Source organism: Grampus griseus (genome assembly GCF_964374135.1).
Source record: "Grampus griseus genome assembly, chromosome: 5".
In the NCBI taxonomy this organism is placed as follows: domain Eukaryota; kingdom Metazoa; phylum Chordata; class Mammalia; order Artiodactyla; family Delphinidae; genus Grampus; species Grampus griseus.
The window spans coordinates 131,610,223-131,629,033 of NC_138998.1; the positions used below are offsets into that span (position 1 = coordinate 131,610,223).

At 42.5% G+C, this 18,811-nt stretch overlaps 1 protein-coding gene across 2 annotated transcripts; it reads right to left on the reverse strand.

The window, feature by feature from the left end:
* Positions 1 to 1,668: 1,668 nt before the first annotated feature.
* Positions 1,669 to 18,415, reverse strand: EPCIP (exosomal polycystin 1 interacting protein; the record flags this gene model as incomplete). Of its 2 annotated transcripts, none has more annotated exons than XM_082655048.1 (2): positions 18,319 to 18,415; positions 1,669 to 2,387 (listed from the first exon to the last, which is right to left on the reverse strand). In XM_082655048.1, exon 2 carries the CDS (start codon positions 2,326 to 2,328, stop codon positions 1,669 to 1,671), a length of 660 nt encoding a protein of 219 aa, XP_082511174.1. In that variant the 5' UTR covers positions 2,329 to 2,387; positions 18,319 to 18,415. The 2 variants fall into 2 exon arrangements, with proteins under 2 accessions (XP_082511174.1, XP_082511175.1); XM_082655049.1 differs by lacking the exon at positions 18,319 to 18,415 and adding an exon at positions 2,685 to 2,759.
* Positions 18,416 to 18,811: the final 396 nt, after the last annotated feature.

An 18,811-nucleotide genomic window follows, 5' to 3' on the forward strand; every position in this document is an offset into this window, starting at 1 on the left:
CTTACCTCTCAAATACAATGTCAGTAATGAGGTCATTACATTTTTCTATTAAAATTCATATTTTGGTCTTAGTTTTGGCCTAATTTAAACACTGACATTATAGATGCATGCTAATTAGCCCTAATGGCCAAATCCCCCACCAATTACGCAAATGTAGACATTTCAGGTTATTTCAGTCACCCTGTGTTAAGGTTAAGAGAAAAATGTGGTGAATGTGATATAAAGTCATCAATTCCAAGACAGCCTGTCATTTCATAATAGAACTATTTCTTATTATGATATCATAAATTCAGTAATGTTTCAAATTCTTTGCACTCTGAATTTAGACATTTATACCATAATTGCCACAGATTCTTTATATTCCACTTTAATGGTAAGTTGGGTCTCTGGGAGAGAAGATTTTCTTCGTACAATGATGAGTCAGTTTAATTAATTAATTTTTAAATGTATTTATTTATCTATTTTTTGGCTGTGCCACATGGCTTGCAGGATCCTACTTCCCCAACCAGGGATTGAACCCGGGCCCTCAGGCGTGAGACTGCGGCATCCTGACCTGGACCACCAGGGAATCCCCAAGTCAATTTAATTAAAAAAGAAATATGTTGTGTTAATTCCTTGTATCAATGCACATAAAACCATTTTGTGTTAACCCTATCATACAAAGTATCTTGACTTTCGTTAAGTTCTTTCGTTAATTATTAGTTATTATCTATTAGTATTCTGGGCATATTTACCCATGGGAGTAATGTTATAAGGGACTGTTACATTCCCAGGCTAGTCCCTAGTGTAGTCAAACATAGTTCTCCTAGTATTAATCTAAGTTCCGATTTCTGGAGCAGGAGAAGGAGGTGGGGGATGAAGACAAAGAGAGGAGAAAGGGGGAAGTGGTACAGCGGGGCCGAAGATAGTAGGCAAGACAAGAGAGGGACATGAAGCGCTAGAAGAGGAAAACTTTCCCTGGGTTTAGGCCTTGCTCTAAGGAAAAAACCCAATGCACTTGGCCTTTGTGACTTCCAATTTTGATTTCTGTATCCCTTCCTCAGGACCCTAGTGCCCTCATTCAGTCCTAAGGTCCCACCCTATCCTCCAAGCTTCAAACCTCCCTCACTAAACACACTCACAAGATTCCCCTTTCTCAATGTGAATATTCTTAACAAGATATTTGGAAAATACCAGTCTAAGAGAGCCTAATCTTTCTGTGGCAATCACAGTCTCAAAATGCTGAAGTCTATCATTCTCCACTTAGGGGAATTCCAACCTATCTAACAAAATGAAGCAAAAAAAAAAAAAAAAAATTAAGGCAATGTTTTGAAGGAAGGCGCCTTTCTTGGGGGTCACCCCCTCTGCTGAGCTCCACTAAGCAGTTCCTGGGGTGCACTGGTCTCTCCATTTCTGATCTGACATTTCTCCACTTGCCCCCAGTAGCAAGGACCTAGCCTCTGGTTGGCCCTCAAGGCTCGTTTCTGGACTGAATCAAGTAGGTTTTTTGGCTCTTTTTATTTTGTTTTACCATGGATGGGCATGGGCAGAGCAGAGGGGGCCGGCAGAATGGGGGCTGGGGGTGAAGTGAAGTTGAGGATAGGAATACCCATGACCTTGTTCACAGATTCCTTGTTGAAATGATCCATAATGTGCCCGAGGTCCCAAAGGTTGGACACAGCTACAACGTTAGTAAATGAATGTGACAACATAGCTTTTGTTGCTTAGAACTGGGAAGGTTTTAAAGTAGGAAAAGTAGGGGAAGTTGCTGGCCATGCTGGCAGAGTTTGCAATACTGTATGATTTTAAGGATGACTCCCTGTTGAAAAGTGCCATGTCTAAGAAGGAGATATACATACAGGTTTGCCAGCCTTGGTGTAACAACATGGGCTTCTCTCTGGATTCTCTCTCCCCACCATCGTGGATGAGTAAACTCTGCTCTGGGGAGGGATGCTTGGCCTCGGTGCTGATGCGAAGCCTCTTCAGACCGCAAATAGCCAGGTACTCAGTGGGGAGAACGTTGGCACTGCACAGAGAAAGCTTCAGGTCCCGGACCAGCGTGAAGTTCAACAGGGGTCCCAGTGCAGATGTGTCTGTGAACCAGATGGTCAGATGGTCATTGTAGCTGGTTTGCTCGACTGCAAAAGGCAGGACGGTTTTACAGCTGCACATCAGGTTGGCCAAACTGTAGTCACAGTCCCGGATGTCTGCAGAGCAGCTGCACTTCCGAATGGTGTTTTCCTTCGTGAAAATTAGCGTGCCGTTCTTCTGAGCTCTCGCGAAGCAGCCAAGTGCAAAGACGCCCAGCGCACCGAGCACAAGGAGGCTGCACCCAGAGGGTGGTACCATTCTTGTCTCAGGGTGGGCCAGCGAGCTTCCCCTTCATGAGCCGATTCACTGGAACTCACCTGAAAGAAAACGTGCAGCTCTGCGATCACAGCCTCTCATTAGAAACGTGCAGCTTCCGGAAAAGGAGCCCCCTACATAACCCGTCTTAAACTTTCTCTCTTGCAGTTTCTAGCAAAGGCAGGCAATGCTAGGAGCCCAAGTGCAGGCAACGCTCTTTTCTCAGAACCTCCTGGGAGGCCTCAGCCAATCCCATGAACTCTGCCCACCTGAGGGGTAAAACTCCCCGTGATGTCTGTTGGTAGTGAGACTAACATGCCAACAAGTAAGCAAGAGCAGATGCCGGACAGGAGACCTACCGCAGCCTGTCTGTGGGCAGGGATTTGGAGTGTTCTAAGCGCGTACTTCCAAACTTCCTCCAAACTTCCCGTTGCCAGTACTGAATACCTGACTACTCTCTAAACAGGCACATATCCCCACCCCCCCTCAATATCTGACTTCCTGGAATTCAGGAGACAAACAGTTCCTTGTCGGAATCAGCTACCCACGTGCTACCTGTTAACACAGCATGAATACCGGTGAAACATTTAGTTAATGGTAAACTTCAATTTCTAACTAGACAAACATGCTCCCCTCGATCATATTAATTAATGTTTGTAGGACCATTCATACTTTTCCTGGTCTCCTAGTCCAGAATTAGAATCCACTTTAACTGTGTTACTCGACAATGAAAAGATTAATCACACACCAGTTAATCACAATGATCCTGATTTATCTACTCCTTTCCCCGAACAAATTTTATAAATTGACTTTATTCAATAACTTACTATAGGGCTCCAAAAGGAAGCAATGTATAAGCACTGTTAAATGACCTAAATAAGGTAGGAATGCTTGTTTAATTTAAAGAGCAACCCTGATGTCCAATTTGGGGGCAAATGCCTTGCAGTGCCTGGCGTATAATAGACCTATGGTCTTCTTTTATGGTGTGCTTGGAATAAGACATTACGAAATAGGGCACCAGATTTCAGTTTTGCAAAACTAAGGAAATTTCTCCTGAGTTAGCTGATGACTGAACAGACAGACCAAACAATACAGTTCAGTGCATCTATACCTATGGTGGTAGGCATGGCAAGATGCTGGGGATAAGACCTCTGAATAGGAGAGTCCAGAGCTAGTGATGGCCCCCTGCAGGAAGCGTGGCAAGGAAGGATTGATGGAAGGTCACTCCAGGGAGGTACACATGTGTCCAAAGAGGATGGTGACAGCAGGAAAGAAGCTAGGCAGACCTGCATCCCTCAGGGAGTAAGATGAGGCTACAAGATGGCAGAGTAAGTCAATGTGAAATCTAAGGTGGGGGGCAGAGCTAAAAACGCTGGGGTCAGGTACACAGGCAGGCAGCACAAGTCCATCAACAGGTTGGTGGCGTGAGTGCTGGGAGATTAAAAATCAGCTCAGTCAAGTAAACTTGAATGGATGGTAAGACATTGGTTCACAGCAATCCTAATACATCCATTTATTCAACAAATGCCCATTGGGAGTTTACTAGGTGGCAGGTACTTTGCTAGCCCAGGGGATACAGCCCAGAATAAGACAATGAGCTTATGTTCTAAAGGACTTGATTCTGCTTCCAGAGCCCAAGGTGGGTCAGGCCTACGTGTGAGGACCAGAGGCTATGAGAGTAGGGAAGGGAAAGGAGGCAAAGGCAGGAGTCAGGTAAGGCCAAGCAGAAGAAACAAAAATGGGCAAGAGCCGGACCCTGCCCCAAGGGCTCGTCTGCAAAAGAGGAAGACCAGGAAGGCTGAACCGAGAAAGCTCTCCTGAATGTACACACAAATATAGGATCATAGGAGAGAGGTAGGCTAAAATCCAGTCGGGAGACTGGTTAAGGCGTCTGATAGTGTTTGTGTTTATCTTGAAGTTGGCACAGGGTTTTCTTCTTTTTTTTTTTAAGTATAAGTAGTGTTTTTATTCTTTCTAAAAATGGATTTTTCAAATAGGTTTTTTAATTAATTTTTATTGGAGTATAGTTGATTTACAATGTTGTGTTAGTTTCAGGTGTACAGCAAAGTGAATCAGTTATACATATACATAGATCCACTCTTTTTGAGAGTCTATTCCCATATAGGTCATTACAGAGTACTGAGTAGAGTTCCCTGCGCTATGCAGTAGGTTCTTATTAGTTATCCATTTTACATATAGTAGTGTGTATATGTCAATCCCAATCTCCCACTTTATCCCTCCCCCACCTTTCCCCTTGGTAACTGTAAGTTTGTTTTCTACATCCGTAACTCTATTTCTGTTTTGTAAATAGGTTCATTTGTACCATTTTTTAGATTCCACATATGAGCGATATCATATGATATTTGTCTTTCTGTGTCTGACTTACTTCACTCAGTATGACAATCTCTAGGTCCATGGCACAGGGTTTTCTTAAAGGATTTATTCATTAGTTCATTTTGTAGTAAAAGAAAGGGCTTTGAGAAACATGTAGATCCAGAATTCTCCCTGAACGAGAGGCTTAACAGTTTTAAATTGTGTTAGAATGTGGTGGCAAATACCCCACTTAGTAAGGAACAGTGCATAATTTACTAAATACAGATAATTTTAGATGATCACCTGTCCCAGATTCCACAGGAGGTTTCTAGGACTTCATGTCCCAGTAACCCCAGCATCCCAGAACTAGGAATGCTGTCATCGTATCAATGGCCTGCTCTGACCCCAGCCTTAGAGGGAAAGGGAGGGATGGGCATCTATACATCAGCTGGAACCTGGTGACCAAAGTGTCTACCTCATTCTTTTAGGTGCTGTTACCATTCAGAGGCGTGCATGGAAGAAGACAAGCGGTAAGAAGGGAAAAAGATATGGATTTCCTGGAGCTCTCCAGTGGAGCTGGAGATCCCCAAAGGGATTTGTGAGCAACTTCCTAGCAGTCAAGGCCCTGGCTGGGCCTCAGCAGTGAGGGCGCTGCCTTCCGGACATCAGGGAACTTGAAGGCCAGAACAAGGAGGCCAGATGCCTGAAGCCTCATGAAGGGTTACAGAGGGGGACAAGTATCCCTGGTAACCAATTGATGGGGTTTCCACAGAGATGCTAGTTGGACATTTTTCTCCTTCAGTTTTTTTTTTTTAATTTTTATTGGAGTATAGTTGATTTACAATGTTGTGTTAGTTTCAGGTATACAGCAAACTGAATCAGCTATACATATACATATATCCACTCTTTTTTTAGATTCTTTTCCCATATAGACCATTACAGAGTATTGAATAGAGTTCCCTGTGCTATACAGTAGGTTCTTATTAGTTATCTATTTTATATATAGTAGTGTGTATATGTCAATCCCAAACTTCCAATTTATCCCCCCCCCCCGCTTATCCCCTGGTAACCGTAAGTTTATTTTCTATACCTGTGACTCTACTTCTGTTTTGTAAATAAGTTCATTTGTACCCTTTTTTTTAGATTCCACATATAAGCGATATCATATGCTATTTGTCTTTGTCTGACTTACTTCACTCAGTATGACAATCCCTAGGTCCATCCATGTTCCTGCAAATGGCATTACTTTGTTCTTTTTTATGGCTGAGTAATGTTCCATTGTATATATGTACCACATCTTCTTTATCCACTCCTCTGTCAATGGACATTTAGGTTACTTCTATGTCCTGGCTATTGTAAATAGTGCTGCAGTGAACATTGGGGTGCATGTATCTTTTCGAATTATGGTTTTCTCCAGATATATGCCTAGGAGTGGGATTGCTGGATCATACAGTAGCTTTATTTTTAGTTGTTTTTTTTTTTTTTTGTGGTACGCGGGCCTCTCACTGTTGTGGCCTCTCCCTTTGCAGAGCACAGGCTCCGGACGCGCAGGCTCAGCGGCCATGGCTCACGGGCCCAGCTGCTCCGCAGCATGTGGGATCTTCCCGGACCGGGGCACGAACCCGTGTCCCCTGCATCGGCAGGCGGACTCTCAACCACTGCGCCACCAGGGAAGCCCTATTTTTAGTTTTTTAAGGATCTCCTTCAGCTTTATCATGGATTTCTTTCTTTAGGTTTGTTGAACGTGGATTATGAACACCCTACTTTCACTATGTATCTCTTCATCTGTGGGCAAATTCCAGCCTGGCATAAGCAGAGCGAGCACAGATACCTCACATTGCCCCCGCCCCTTGACCTGCTCCTGCCCATGGTAGGGGGGGCACTGTTGGGAAAGACACTCTTTTCTCTGGGGGTTGCTCAGCTTGTAGAAGGGAAATACGAATCTATCGGTAACTGCCTTGTGTCCAGAATGGGTGAGCTTGAGAATGAAGCCAACACAGAGGAAAACAGAGACAAGAAGTAGAGAGACATTCCTAACAGTCTTTTTCTCAGCGCCCAGATCAAGCCACGCCTGACATTCTTCCTTGATTTTTTTTTTTGTTTTTTTTTATTTCTTCCTTGATTTTTTAAAAATATATGAGCCAAGTTGTTTTCCCTACTCAAGCCAATCTGAACTGGGATATCTATAAGAAGCGATTAAAAGTGTCTTGGTACGCTGACATTTGGCGAACTATGATTTTTCAGTCACTCGGTAAACATTTGTTGAGCGCTTGCTTTGCGCTAGGCACTGTGCTAGAAGATAAAGCTAGTAGGAGCTTCGTCAAGGGCTTATACCCCAGTCAAAGACACACTGGAACCAATGATCACACAGTAATGTGGTAATAATTATAATAACAATTTGTATGGGATATTAAGTCTGTACCTAGGACTGCCTGGGAGTGGCTAAGTTCATAATATCTGCTTAGAGAAATATTTCTTGAGTGAGAAACATAAAAGGAAAATTACCTACGTAATTAGCATAGAGTGACCAGAATTTTTCAAATCAAAAGTAGGATAGAGAGATTGACAGGATATGAGGTTGGCAGAGGTGGTAGTGGGAAGGGGCAGTCGAGGGGTCCTGTGGGGCTGGAATCCTCTGACTTCCTCTGACAGATCATTTCTCAGCATCCCAGTTTTTTGTGGGCTCCATCATTGAGATTTACAGACTGTGTCCTAATATAAGCCCCCTCCACACCCCTAGGGTTGGGGCATAGGGAGGGCCAGGGGCATAGGGAGGGGCAGGGGGCGTGGGTTTTATGTGTGGCCATTCTGCTTATGCCATGCTGGAGTCTGCCCACTAATGAACAAATGCACAGTGAAACTAGGGCAAAGGTTCATTCCTCCCTTACATACAGCCTAATGCCATTAAAGGGGGGTGGAGGTAGGGAGGGTGTGCTCCGCTCCACAGTCATTCAGCGACTCAGGCTTTATGTATGTATGTATTTAGGCCAACTTCTAGGGCCCTCAGCTCCTCCACAGTATTTTTTTTCTTTTTTTTTTTGGCCGTACTGCGCGGCATGCGGGATCTTAGTTTCCTGACCAGGGATCGAACCTGCACACTCTGCAGGGGAAGCGGGGAGTCTTAACCACTGGATTAGCAGGGGAGTCCCCTCCACAGTATTTTCTGCCCACATTTCATGGGCCGGAACTCAGCCACATGGCACCACGTGGCTGCAAGCAGCTTGGAAATGAAGCCCAGCACTTTGCCAGGAGAGGAGAGGAGAATGTGGGTATTGGTGGGCACTAGAAGTTTCTGACGTACCTAGGTTGTGAGATACAATGAACAGCTTTATGCAACCATGGCAAAAGAAGCTCAGGTGGTGTGAGTCCACCTAAACTTTTCAGGCAAGATGCTGAAAACCATGTATGGCCGTTAAATCTTTGATCATTGAATCACTGAACATGTTTAGAAACCAGAGTTCCTATTCAGACTCATTTGAAATATTTTTATATCTCAGTTGGAGAAATCCTGAGAGCAATTAATACTAGCAGCTAGCTGCATGAAAGCAAAGACTCCTGAATTGAGCAGATACAGACATCAGTTACTTCAAAACAAATTCCACACAGATTCCTTCTCAATCTAGGATTACACCCCAAATGTAGATAATGTTTATACTTGGCTCCAAAAGGAATGTTTCAAACTGGACTAGTTTTGTTTATAAGAAGGTATTACTAGTAAGGAGATATTGTGTCAGCGGGAGGATAGCATTTGGACCATTTGCCTGAAACTGATTTGAAATGTCATGAAGAATGATGCTTTGAATTCGATAGTCTTAACACAAAAAACAAGACATAACGATTGTGGGAAAATAGAGCGACACTCTCCAAATCCTTACAGCAATCAAAAATTGAGTGATTTCAAATTTTAATTCAGATGTAAGTTGAATTTGAAATTAGAAGTGATTTGTTTTTAAGTGCAAAGACAATTAAGGGAAAGACTCAATTGAAGAAACTGGAGAAGAGAAGCAGACGCGGATGAGATGCTCCAGCAAGAAGCAGACAGTCTGAACTATAAATCTGAACGCAGCACGGGGAAGAAAGGGAGAAGAAATCCAGCGTCTGGGCATCCCAAGAAACCCACTTTGAAGCAGGACTTGCGGAGCTAAGTGAGGATGTCTCTCGCAAATGTAATCCCCAGAGTGTGTCCCTGCAAAAATCCTTAAAGATTTGGAGGTGCTGAAAATGAGAGGAATTCCTGAAAAGGAGACAATTTGGAATCTTAGGTGTACCCACAAAGTGAGATGCGTACCCATACTCTTGGAGTGTATTTTGTCAAAAGGGCACACACTGCCTGCTGACATGGACAGCAGTTAAGATGGCCTCGCTCACTGCTGGAGTCTAATGGGTTGCTCAAGGAACATCGCATGTACTCTGGGAACAAACAACTGGGCAACCAACTCTAAGGTGATGTGCATGGTGAGTGCTTATTAAAGACACAGACCAAGTGTTGGGCAGGGAGAAATGGGAAAGACTCCCAGAGATGGTGCTATGGGACTGAGGAGAGAGGGGATGGGGTGAGGAAAGCTGAGGTGCTGCATATAGAGGACTTGCTTGAGCAAAATCTCAGACTAGAGTACTTGGCATGTCTTGGGGCCATGAGGCTGGGACTGTGCCAGCCAAGCTAAGCGGTTTGATGTCCAAACGCTTCTGATCTTCACCCCACCAATAGAACCCCTCCCCAGTAGATATAATTTTTAATTTATAAAGGTATTAGAAATACCGTAATTATACTGTACACGAAGAGTAGAATTTTAAATACTTCAGATGAAAAATAAAAATGGAAGTTTGAGTATTGTCAGCTCTACCCCACTGGCTCGTGTACCCCCTTTGATGTACACCCCCCCTTTGGAGGCCCCTGCTAGAGGCAAAAGTGAGGCGCTGAAGGCTTGTAAGCAGGGGAGACCCGTGTAGATCTGTGCTTAAGGAAGTTCATGCAGGTGCCAGGTGGAGATTGAATCAGAGGGGCAGAGACCAGAAAACAATGAGTTCTAAGTGAGAAAATGCTTTTCTTTTGTATTTTCTTTGAACGTTTATCTCTCTCCACTTGCTGACTCCTTCTAACTCCAGGCTCTCCAGATAAATTTATTTCACTATCTGGAATCCTTGAGGGGGTAGAGGGCACAAGAGAGTGGGATTGAGGAGGTGGGAATGAGGTCGAGGCTCCTGCCCTGCTGTCCCCTTGCTGTGCCTTCCTCTTAATTCCTTGGTCATCCCCTCATCCACTCTTTTCAGATGCCTGGTGCTAAAAGCTCACTCATACAGGGGTCTAATATCACGTGGTTAAGCCTTAGTGCAGACTTAAGTAAACACCTTCTTGCCCAAGGGGATTGCGCTTTAAGCCTTATCCCTACCTTGCCCCTTGTTAGAGGGATAGCGAGGGTTAAATAGAAATACAGGAGAAGTGTGGGGTGAGACTCCTTTCTAGGACCCAGAATTGTGTGGCCACCTGTTCTCAGGCCCAGTTCCCACTCGTTTGTGGCTGTGCAATCACCCTTCCCATGGAGGTCAGGGAGGAAACGTTGGCTACTCTGTTCTGTGGGTGAGGAGCTCGCAGAGCTGCTGGATGAAGGCTTTAGGTGGAGGATCTTGAGAAGGATTTCTTGAAAAAAAAAGATTTTTAGCGTTTTCCTTTTCCTTGGCTCTGCTCCACAAGGGCACTTCAGGGGACAGTTTAGAGAGAAGCACTACATAAGATGATATTGGAAAGAGGAATAATGTTCTTATTGCTTAATATTTCAAAGCTTATAATGTTGAAAGCGAATTTGGGTTTCTCCCCCATGTTTTCTTACTAGGATAAGTGTTGTCTTTTCTTTCTTCTTCACATTCCACAACGGCACACTCCCCATCCCTGGTACGAGCCACTGAATTTTCACACACCCTTCCAAGTCATTCTGAAGTCACCACCTTGTAAAGTCTCTGTCGACAAAAATCACTTCCCCTTCATCGAAGTTCACATGGTTCATCGTGAGAGGCAGGAAACGGGGTTTGCTGTGATTCTGATGGGATCAATTTCTCATTTGATTTATACAGTAAGACCTACACTATTTGCTATCATCTGATAGATTTCCTCATCTAGAAAAAGAGGAGATACAAGTTCATGTCTCCATAAGTTGGAATTTAGGCCAAATTAGCTTCAAGCATCCAATTCGGGTCTTCAGGGGACACAATTTAAAGCATTTTTGTGATTGTTAAACTCACTGAATATTTTTGGGCCAAAGAGCTTTTCTGAGTCATTTTTCTCAATATGGCATGGGAATGATAATACCTACCACACAAGGTTATAATAAGAGTAAAGCAAGGTGCATGTCATAATATATAGTCTATTAATGCTGTTTGTAAGTACTATTACCACTACTCATAAGCAACTATAATACACAGAGTACTATAGTACTATTCATAAACTACGGCATTTTGTAATGTCAGCATTATAGTGATAATAGGAATATATATATATTTGGGATATTAGAACATCCCAAAAGCCACCTTCCCCAAAATCCAAAGTAATGCTTAATTTAATGCACTGCTTGCATTGAAAATTTGAACAGAGAACAGGCTCAGCATAAAACAAAAAGATCTTCCTGTATCATTTTTTCTTGAACGTAATTTACAAATGTCCTCTTGTAAATTCTGAGGAATACGAGGCCTTGAAATTATTAGTAAGCAAGTCTGGTAAATGGAAATAACTGTCCAATTCCCATTTCTACTCATTTAAATGTGTGTAAAATGTTTACAGAGACAGCAAGAGCATGGGATATGATCAAAACACTTTCTTTCTGGTCTTCTACTGTGTTTGCTGGATATTGTGGTGTCTGAATAGCAGCCCCTAAAGATATCCATGTCCTTATTTATCCTTAGAACCTGTGAATATTACCTTACAAAGCAAGGAGGATTTTACATACGTGATTGAGTTAAAGATCTTGAGATGGGGAAATTATCCTGGATTATCTGGGTAGGCCCAACGAAATCACAAAGGTCCTTCTAAGAGGGATACAGGAAGAGAGAGAGAAGAAAAAGTGACAACGGAAGCAGAGACTGGAGTGATGTGGCCATAATCCAAGGAATGCCAGCAGCCTCTAGAAGCTGGGAGAGGCAAGAAATGGATTCTCCTTTGGAGTCTCCAGAAGGATTAGCCCTGCCAGTACCTTGAATTTAGCGGAGTCAGACTGATTTTGGACCTCTGACCTCCAGAAATGTGAAAGAATAAATTTGTGTTGTTTTAAGCCACTAAGTTTGTGGGAATTTGTTAGAATGGTGATAGGAAAGGAATATGGAAATTATGAGGAAACAAAACCACCCAATCAAACCACTTTTGGATCAAGCACACTAGCTCCTCTTTATTCACAGCCCTGCAGTATTCACTAGTTGTGTCATGTGTCTTATTACTCTCACTAGACTGGATCATAAGCTCTTAGGGTAACAATGTCCTAAACTCCTTTCCATTCTTCTGTAGTACCAAGCTCGGAGCTGTCATAGAGTAGCCGCCCTGTATTGGACCCAGCCCAGTCTGAACAGATGCATCTGGACACGTCTCATGAGTTCAGAGGGTGACCGTATCCAGGTGGTTATTTGTATATGTGGAATTGTTGAGAAAAAAGAAGGAAGAGTAAAGATGATGTGTGAGGGTCTGGGGCAGGACTGGGTGGAGGGACGGGACAGCACTTGCCTCTTCTTAACCCAGACTAATTAAAGCCTTGGGCTGAGTCCAGTGGAGTTGTAGGCAGATACTGTATGGACGGCTCTCAAGAACTCGGAGATTCGGGGCACAGTGGCCCCTGCCCAGGTGAGAAAGTGTGACACTGAGCAGGGGACAGAGTCATTCTCCCCACTTCTGCACTGAGGGCAGCTCAGCTCTGAAACAGCGAGGGATAAGGGGCAGATAGCATCATTTGGCCTCTCCTGGAGGACAGACTGGGATGTCCCCAGACACTGCTCTCCGGGCAACAAGTTAACAGGGAGCCCCATGGCAGTGGCATGGGGGGGCAGTCGACATCCAATGGTGGCTGGGGACAGAGGCACATGAAAGGATCGTTTGTGAATACAGGTGAGGCACTCCTGGGGACCCCAAGAAATGATTAGAGGAGACTCTATTGTGTAGACATGGGGGTGGGAAGGAGGCAAGGACCTGTATCAGGTAGATGGGAGCACAAACCAACCAGATACAAGCGATTAGTGTTAATTAAACCTTATTTGTGTCCACTGGTTGGTGAAGCCAGGATCTCTTCAAGTATCAATTGGATTACTGCTTTCAGATTAAACGTAGTTAATGATAGAAATTAACTAAAGTGTTCAAAAGCGTCTAGACTAAGATAATTAAGAACTAACTGGGGACTTTCCTGGTGGTCCAGTGGTAAAGAATCCGCCTTCCAATGCAGGGGACGCAGGTTCGATTCCTGGCTGGGGAACTAAGATCCCACATGCTGCAGGGCACCTAAGCCCTCGCGCCACAGCTACTGAGTTTGTGTGCCACAACTAGAGAGAAACCCGAGCACCACAACAAAGATCCCGCGTGCCACAACTCAGACCTGATGCAGCCAAGAAAATAAATAAATAGTTTTTAAAAATAGCTATATATATATATATATATATATATAAAGCTATTTTTTAAAAGAACGAACTGAAAAGCAGACGTTTTATGTTTTGAAAGCATTCAGCTTAATTGAATGTTGATTTCACCCACGAGTTTGTCTATTGGATGCTGGAACAATTGCTGCTGGTATGCTGTGTCAGCCAGATTTCTATTGTGACAGACCCCTGGTCTTCAAGTTGACCATGGTTTCCCCAGTCCTTAGCACCTGACTCATAGAAGCACTCCGTAAATATTTATATTATCCAAATAAATCCCTATATTAGCTAAGTCAGAGAGACATGTTATTGATCCTTTACTTCCTCTTTTACCTTTTACCTCCTGGAATTGTGGAGTGTATCATATCAAATTAGCAAGCAAAATCCATCTTCTTCTTTAGCAGGAATTTCAGCGTGTGGTTCAGCCATGACAGAGGAAGTATAAGGAGATTTTGTGTACTGGTGAGAGGGTGGCAATTTAAACTCAACATCTTACGCCTTGCTTGTGAGTCTCCTTGAAGGTCACCGAATGACATCTGGCAAAAGACCCATGAGGCATCCGCAACCTCTTGTGACTTTACCAGTGAGCATCGACTAAGTTTGCAGTTGCCTTGGAACTTTTCTGTGAATCTGATGGGGACAAAGGGTGAAACACACTCACCTAGGATAGGGACCATGAGACCCGAGTCAGGACCCCAGATCACCGTCCTTCTACCTCACTCCACGTGGCTTCCCCAGGCTTCAGGGAGGCATGAGTTGAGTTAGTATATATTGATCTCACAGATATTTGTGGGCATCAGAAGCCATTGCCTTAATTGCTCTCCGTTGAGGGATTATAATAACCCCTGCTGCAAACTTCCCCACAATCTAACATTTAAGCAACCAGTCTTGTGAAACTAATTCAGGGAGAGCTTTGCTCAAATTACTGGGCCTGTATTATATGAGTGTGAGGTTGCCAAGGAAAATAAGTCTGAGTAATCCCTTTGCTAGGAGATGAGAAACAAAAAAATGCTGGCAGACCTTTAATATTTTAATTACCTGCTTCCAGAACAATAAAAAGGGATTCAGGCCTTCCACTTACAGTTGTACATTATTACAGCCCATAAAATACCTTAAACTATTTCCTTAAGATGTAAGCCTTAAGCTTTTTCCTTTCATCTGTATTCAACCGTTAGATTTTAGACAAGTAAGAGTTAAATTTTTCCTTTAGTGGTTTTAGTTACAAGTATTGGAACCAAAGGTAATTTGAACCTTGTTGCTTTCTTGGAAGATTTTTTAGGGTTTTTACGTGCCTACAACTAAAGGTAATATGGGATCCTGGAACAGAAAAAGGACATTAGGTATCTAAGAAAATCTGAATAAAATATAGATATTAGTTAAAATAATAATAATGTATCAATATTGATTCATTAATTGTGACAAATGTATAATACAGTAATGTAAGTTGTTAATAATAGAGGAGACTGGGTGCGGGGTATATGGGAACTCTCTGTGCTATCTTCACAACTTTTTTGTAAGTCTAAAACTATTCTAACATAAGAATTTTATTTGAAAAGAATGCCTCCTGACCTCATTGATGACTCATTGAAGGTTATTTTTGTGACAAGAGCAGAACTCTAGTGGATAATATGGGCAACACAATTTGGGCTAAACTGAATACCCATGAAATGGTGACTAGGCATGACTCCAAAGGAATCCTGTAAAGCTCCTGGACACAGAGAAGATCCTGGCTTCCTAATGACCTTGGAGCCCAGGCAGTTCAGAAATGCAAATGAGAAGTGATCATTTTATGGGAAATGGATCAAAACTGGAATGGAAAGGCATCAGGGAATATTGTTAGAACAAGTCCTGATGGATGTGTGTGTGTGTGTGTGTGTGTGTGTGTGTGTGTGTATTGTCTTCTTTTGTGTGTGTGTGGTGCCTCCCTCATGCTGCTTATGTTGCCCCCTGTGTCAGGAGTGTTTTCTATTTCTCTTCTGCTAAGAAACCACCCTCATCTCTTAAACTGTCTTCACATCTTTCACGGATCTTTATTGGCTAGATTCATGGATGACAGTGCTTGCCTACCTCAGACCTCTCATAGGTCCACATCAGTTAACCATAAAAGAAATTTAAAACCAAGCTTTTGCAAGCAAATCTATAATTATACTGAGAGCCCAGTGCCTGTTTTATGTTAGATTTTTTAAGCCACTCTAAGCCGGCTGTTCTTAGGGTCATTCCACTGGAATGATTGTTATCGGATTCCCAGTGACTCCCACCCCCCAAATGTGCCAAAACCAATGGTTAATGTCCTCGTCTCATTTTGCTTGACTTCTCACCAGCATTCAACATGGTTGCCAGCTCCCTCCTTCCTGAGCAAAGGCCTTTCTGTTCTTCCTTGACACCACATGCTCCTGTTTCTCTTGCTACCTCAATGCCAACTCCTTCTTAGTATCCGGCTGACGTCTGCTCGTCTTCCCTGAGTGTTGCATGCTCCTGGCTTGGCGCCTGGCTCTCTTCTCTGTGTATATCCACTCCCTTGGTGATTGCATGCTAACCCCTGGATTTCAGTATTATCTACATGCTGATGACTAACCGCTCCCACACCCTTCCCTGAGCTTCGTGCTCATGTATCCAACATCTCACTTGAATAGCTCTACCTGAATAGCTAACAGACACCTCAGACTTAACTCGTCAAATATACAACTCTTGACTCCCAAGAGAGTTCAGACCACTAGATAGAGAACAGATGTTATTGTACTAACATTTTACTACACACACCTTTATTGCCCCTCAGCCCTGTGTTCCCAGGGCTAAACTAGCTAAATACAGAAAATGGTCGTCGATAGGAGGCAACGTACTTTCACATAAGAAATGTGGGAGTTCCATGTGTGTTGAAAAATGACTGAAATCAGGAACTACACATATTTTTCAAAGATGAATAATATTTAATAAGTGCTTCTTTTGTACCAGGTACTGTTTGAAGTATTTTACATGTTTTATTTCATTTCATCCTTACAATAATCGTAAAGGTAGATATTATGGCCCCATTTTCTTATCAGAAAATGAAGACACAGAGAGGTTAAATAGCTTGGTCAAAGTCACAGAGCCAGAAAGAAACAACTGAGATTTGAACCCAGACAGCCAAATATACTCTAAGGCGTCATGGTGGAAATTACAGTTTCATTTCCCACCCCAGGGTCAAGTTCCTACTCACATGACGTTCTGTGCCTCGGATTCTATTACTAGAGTCCGTGGCCTCTAACCTCAAGTGTGCATAGAAACCTCACGCTACATGAACGGGAAATAAAAGGAATGAAGTGCGTTCTATCATGCACAAGCATCAGAACGCCTTTTTTTTTAAAAAAAGAAATGGCTTATACATTAGATTTTAAAATAAGGACAACATTGGTTGAATGCTGCTGCTGTTAACATAGTCATGGAATGTGGGACAAAGATTCTCAGAGAGCAAGCCAGTGGGAAGTCTTAACTAAAATATGTGGCTACTGCACTCTTCTACTCAACACAGGTTCTTGTGAGAGTTTATTAACCAATGGTTGCAAACCCTTCAAGCATTTCCTGTGAATGGCTTGCTATACGTTGAGCTAATTAGATCATTGGTGCTCCAACCCCCATCTCGGCAGGTCTGGCCCCCTTAATCCCACACCCCTGGAACTGTGTGCTTTGTCTCTTCTCTCCATTGACACAGAGACACGAGGCACTGGACCCTGAATTTTTTTTCTTTTTTTTTGGCTGCACTGTGTGGCTTATGAGATCTTAGTTCCCTGACCAGGGATCGAACCCGGGCCCCTGGCAGTGAGAGTGACAAATCCTAACCACTGGACTGCCAGGGAATTCCATAGACCCTGAATTTTAAAAGTGGATCATACACTAGGTTCAAGCAATAAAAATATTGATGCGAAAAAGAAAATTGGGAAGTGCTGTGTCAACTGTTGAAAAGTATTCATTTCCATAGATACTGTATTGAATCTGTTATTTTCAGAAAATGCCCAATTTCTGTCAAAAAACATGATGAGAAATCTTTATTTCCTTTCAAGCATTATGTTTAAATAATGCATTACATTGAATTGTTTGGTATAAAAATAAAAGTAAAAAACTTGCGAAATATCATCCTTTTCATTAAAAAACATTTCAAGCAAATGAGGTCTGATATTTTTGGTAGTTTTTAAGGACAGGTTTTTATAAATATTATGCACAATTCTTTTGAAACATTTCCTTTCCTCAATATACACCAACACACTTATTGCTAAAAAACTGCCCCAAAACATATTTATTAAACAATGAATATATGCAGAACTGTGTAAGGATTACTGGTTTTGATTAAAACATCCCCATCACTGTTTTACTACAGTATTTATCGTGTTTGTTTCACTTTTGAATGCAAGAACCAAGTTTTTAAAAAGTTAACCAATCCAAATGTTGATGCTCATCTAAATTTGGTTTCTTCTTGTCTTCCTATGTTTTCTTATGAATAGTGTGTAAATAAACAGTAAATATAATACCATTAGATAAAATCAGAGTGAAGAAACAATAAAAGCCAATGTTTTGAGAGTTCCTAGTTTTGCTGGTGATCACGGTAAGGAAAAGAGATATGACACAAATCTCTTTCATTTAATTGTTATTTAGCATTAAAGACCAACAGGGTAATATAGCCGGATTTTTTTTGTTTGTTTTCTTTTTTTAATTTTATTTTAGCCAGATTTAAAAATAGAAACAGGAAGCTCAGATTCCACGGCGATATTTGTTATATAATATTAACCTAAGTGAGTTTATCTATTTAGGGACTGAGAAGACCATTTCATTCTTTGCTTAATGTACTGAAAACATTTCCTTTTAAAGGCAGAATCTCAGTAAAGAGCAACTCGTATGCCTGGAAGCTTAAAGGAGTGTTTCCCGGTGAAAGTGACTTATAAGTACGCGTTATATTCAGGAAATGCAAACACTACAAGAAGAAGGTGGTGCCGATGGTGATTCTTCAAACCATCCCAGCACTTTCCTGCCATGCAGCAGAAATTGTGAAGCTATTAAAAACTGTTAAGCTAGACATGCTTTTCAAAAAAGAACAGAGAAATGACTTACATCTCAGGCTCCACTGCAAGGCTGGCTCCGCCACTCCCAGATCTCTGCCTGATGCTCCACTCTGGCTTGACAGCTGCTATAATCTGCAAGTCAGGACGGACGGAATGCCTGTTCTTGCACTTGCTGTTCTTTTCCGTTTTCAGAGAGCCAGTGGCCCTGGTCGTTTCCATGGCAACCAGAAGGAAGCTGCCCACCTACCGGTTTCATGAACCACACAGTGGGAGACAACCCACCTTGGAGACTGCTGGCTACTCTTTTGGGGGTTCCAAAGTGGAAAGTTTCCAGAAGGAATGAAGGAGACTGCTGCTCTATGCTGACCTGAAGGGCTAACAGTAATGCAAGAAATTCTACTGTAGCAGGAAATTGAATGAATTAAGTGTAGAGCATGGAGGTTCCTTGATGCTTTCACTATCATGATTTGTTCCACTCATTTTGGTCCAATGAATTGTTACTTATGGCAAATGCCTGAACTAGTATAAAAATTGTCCTATTG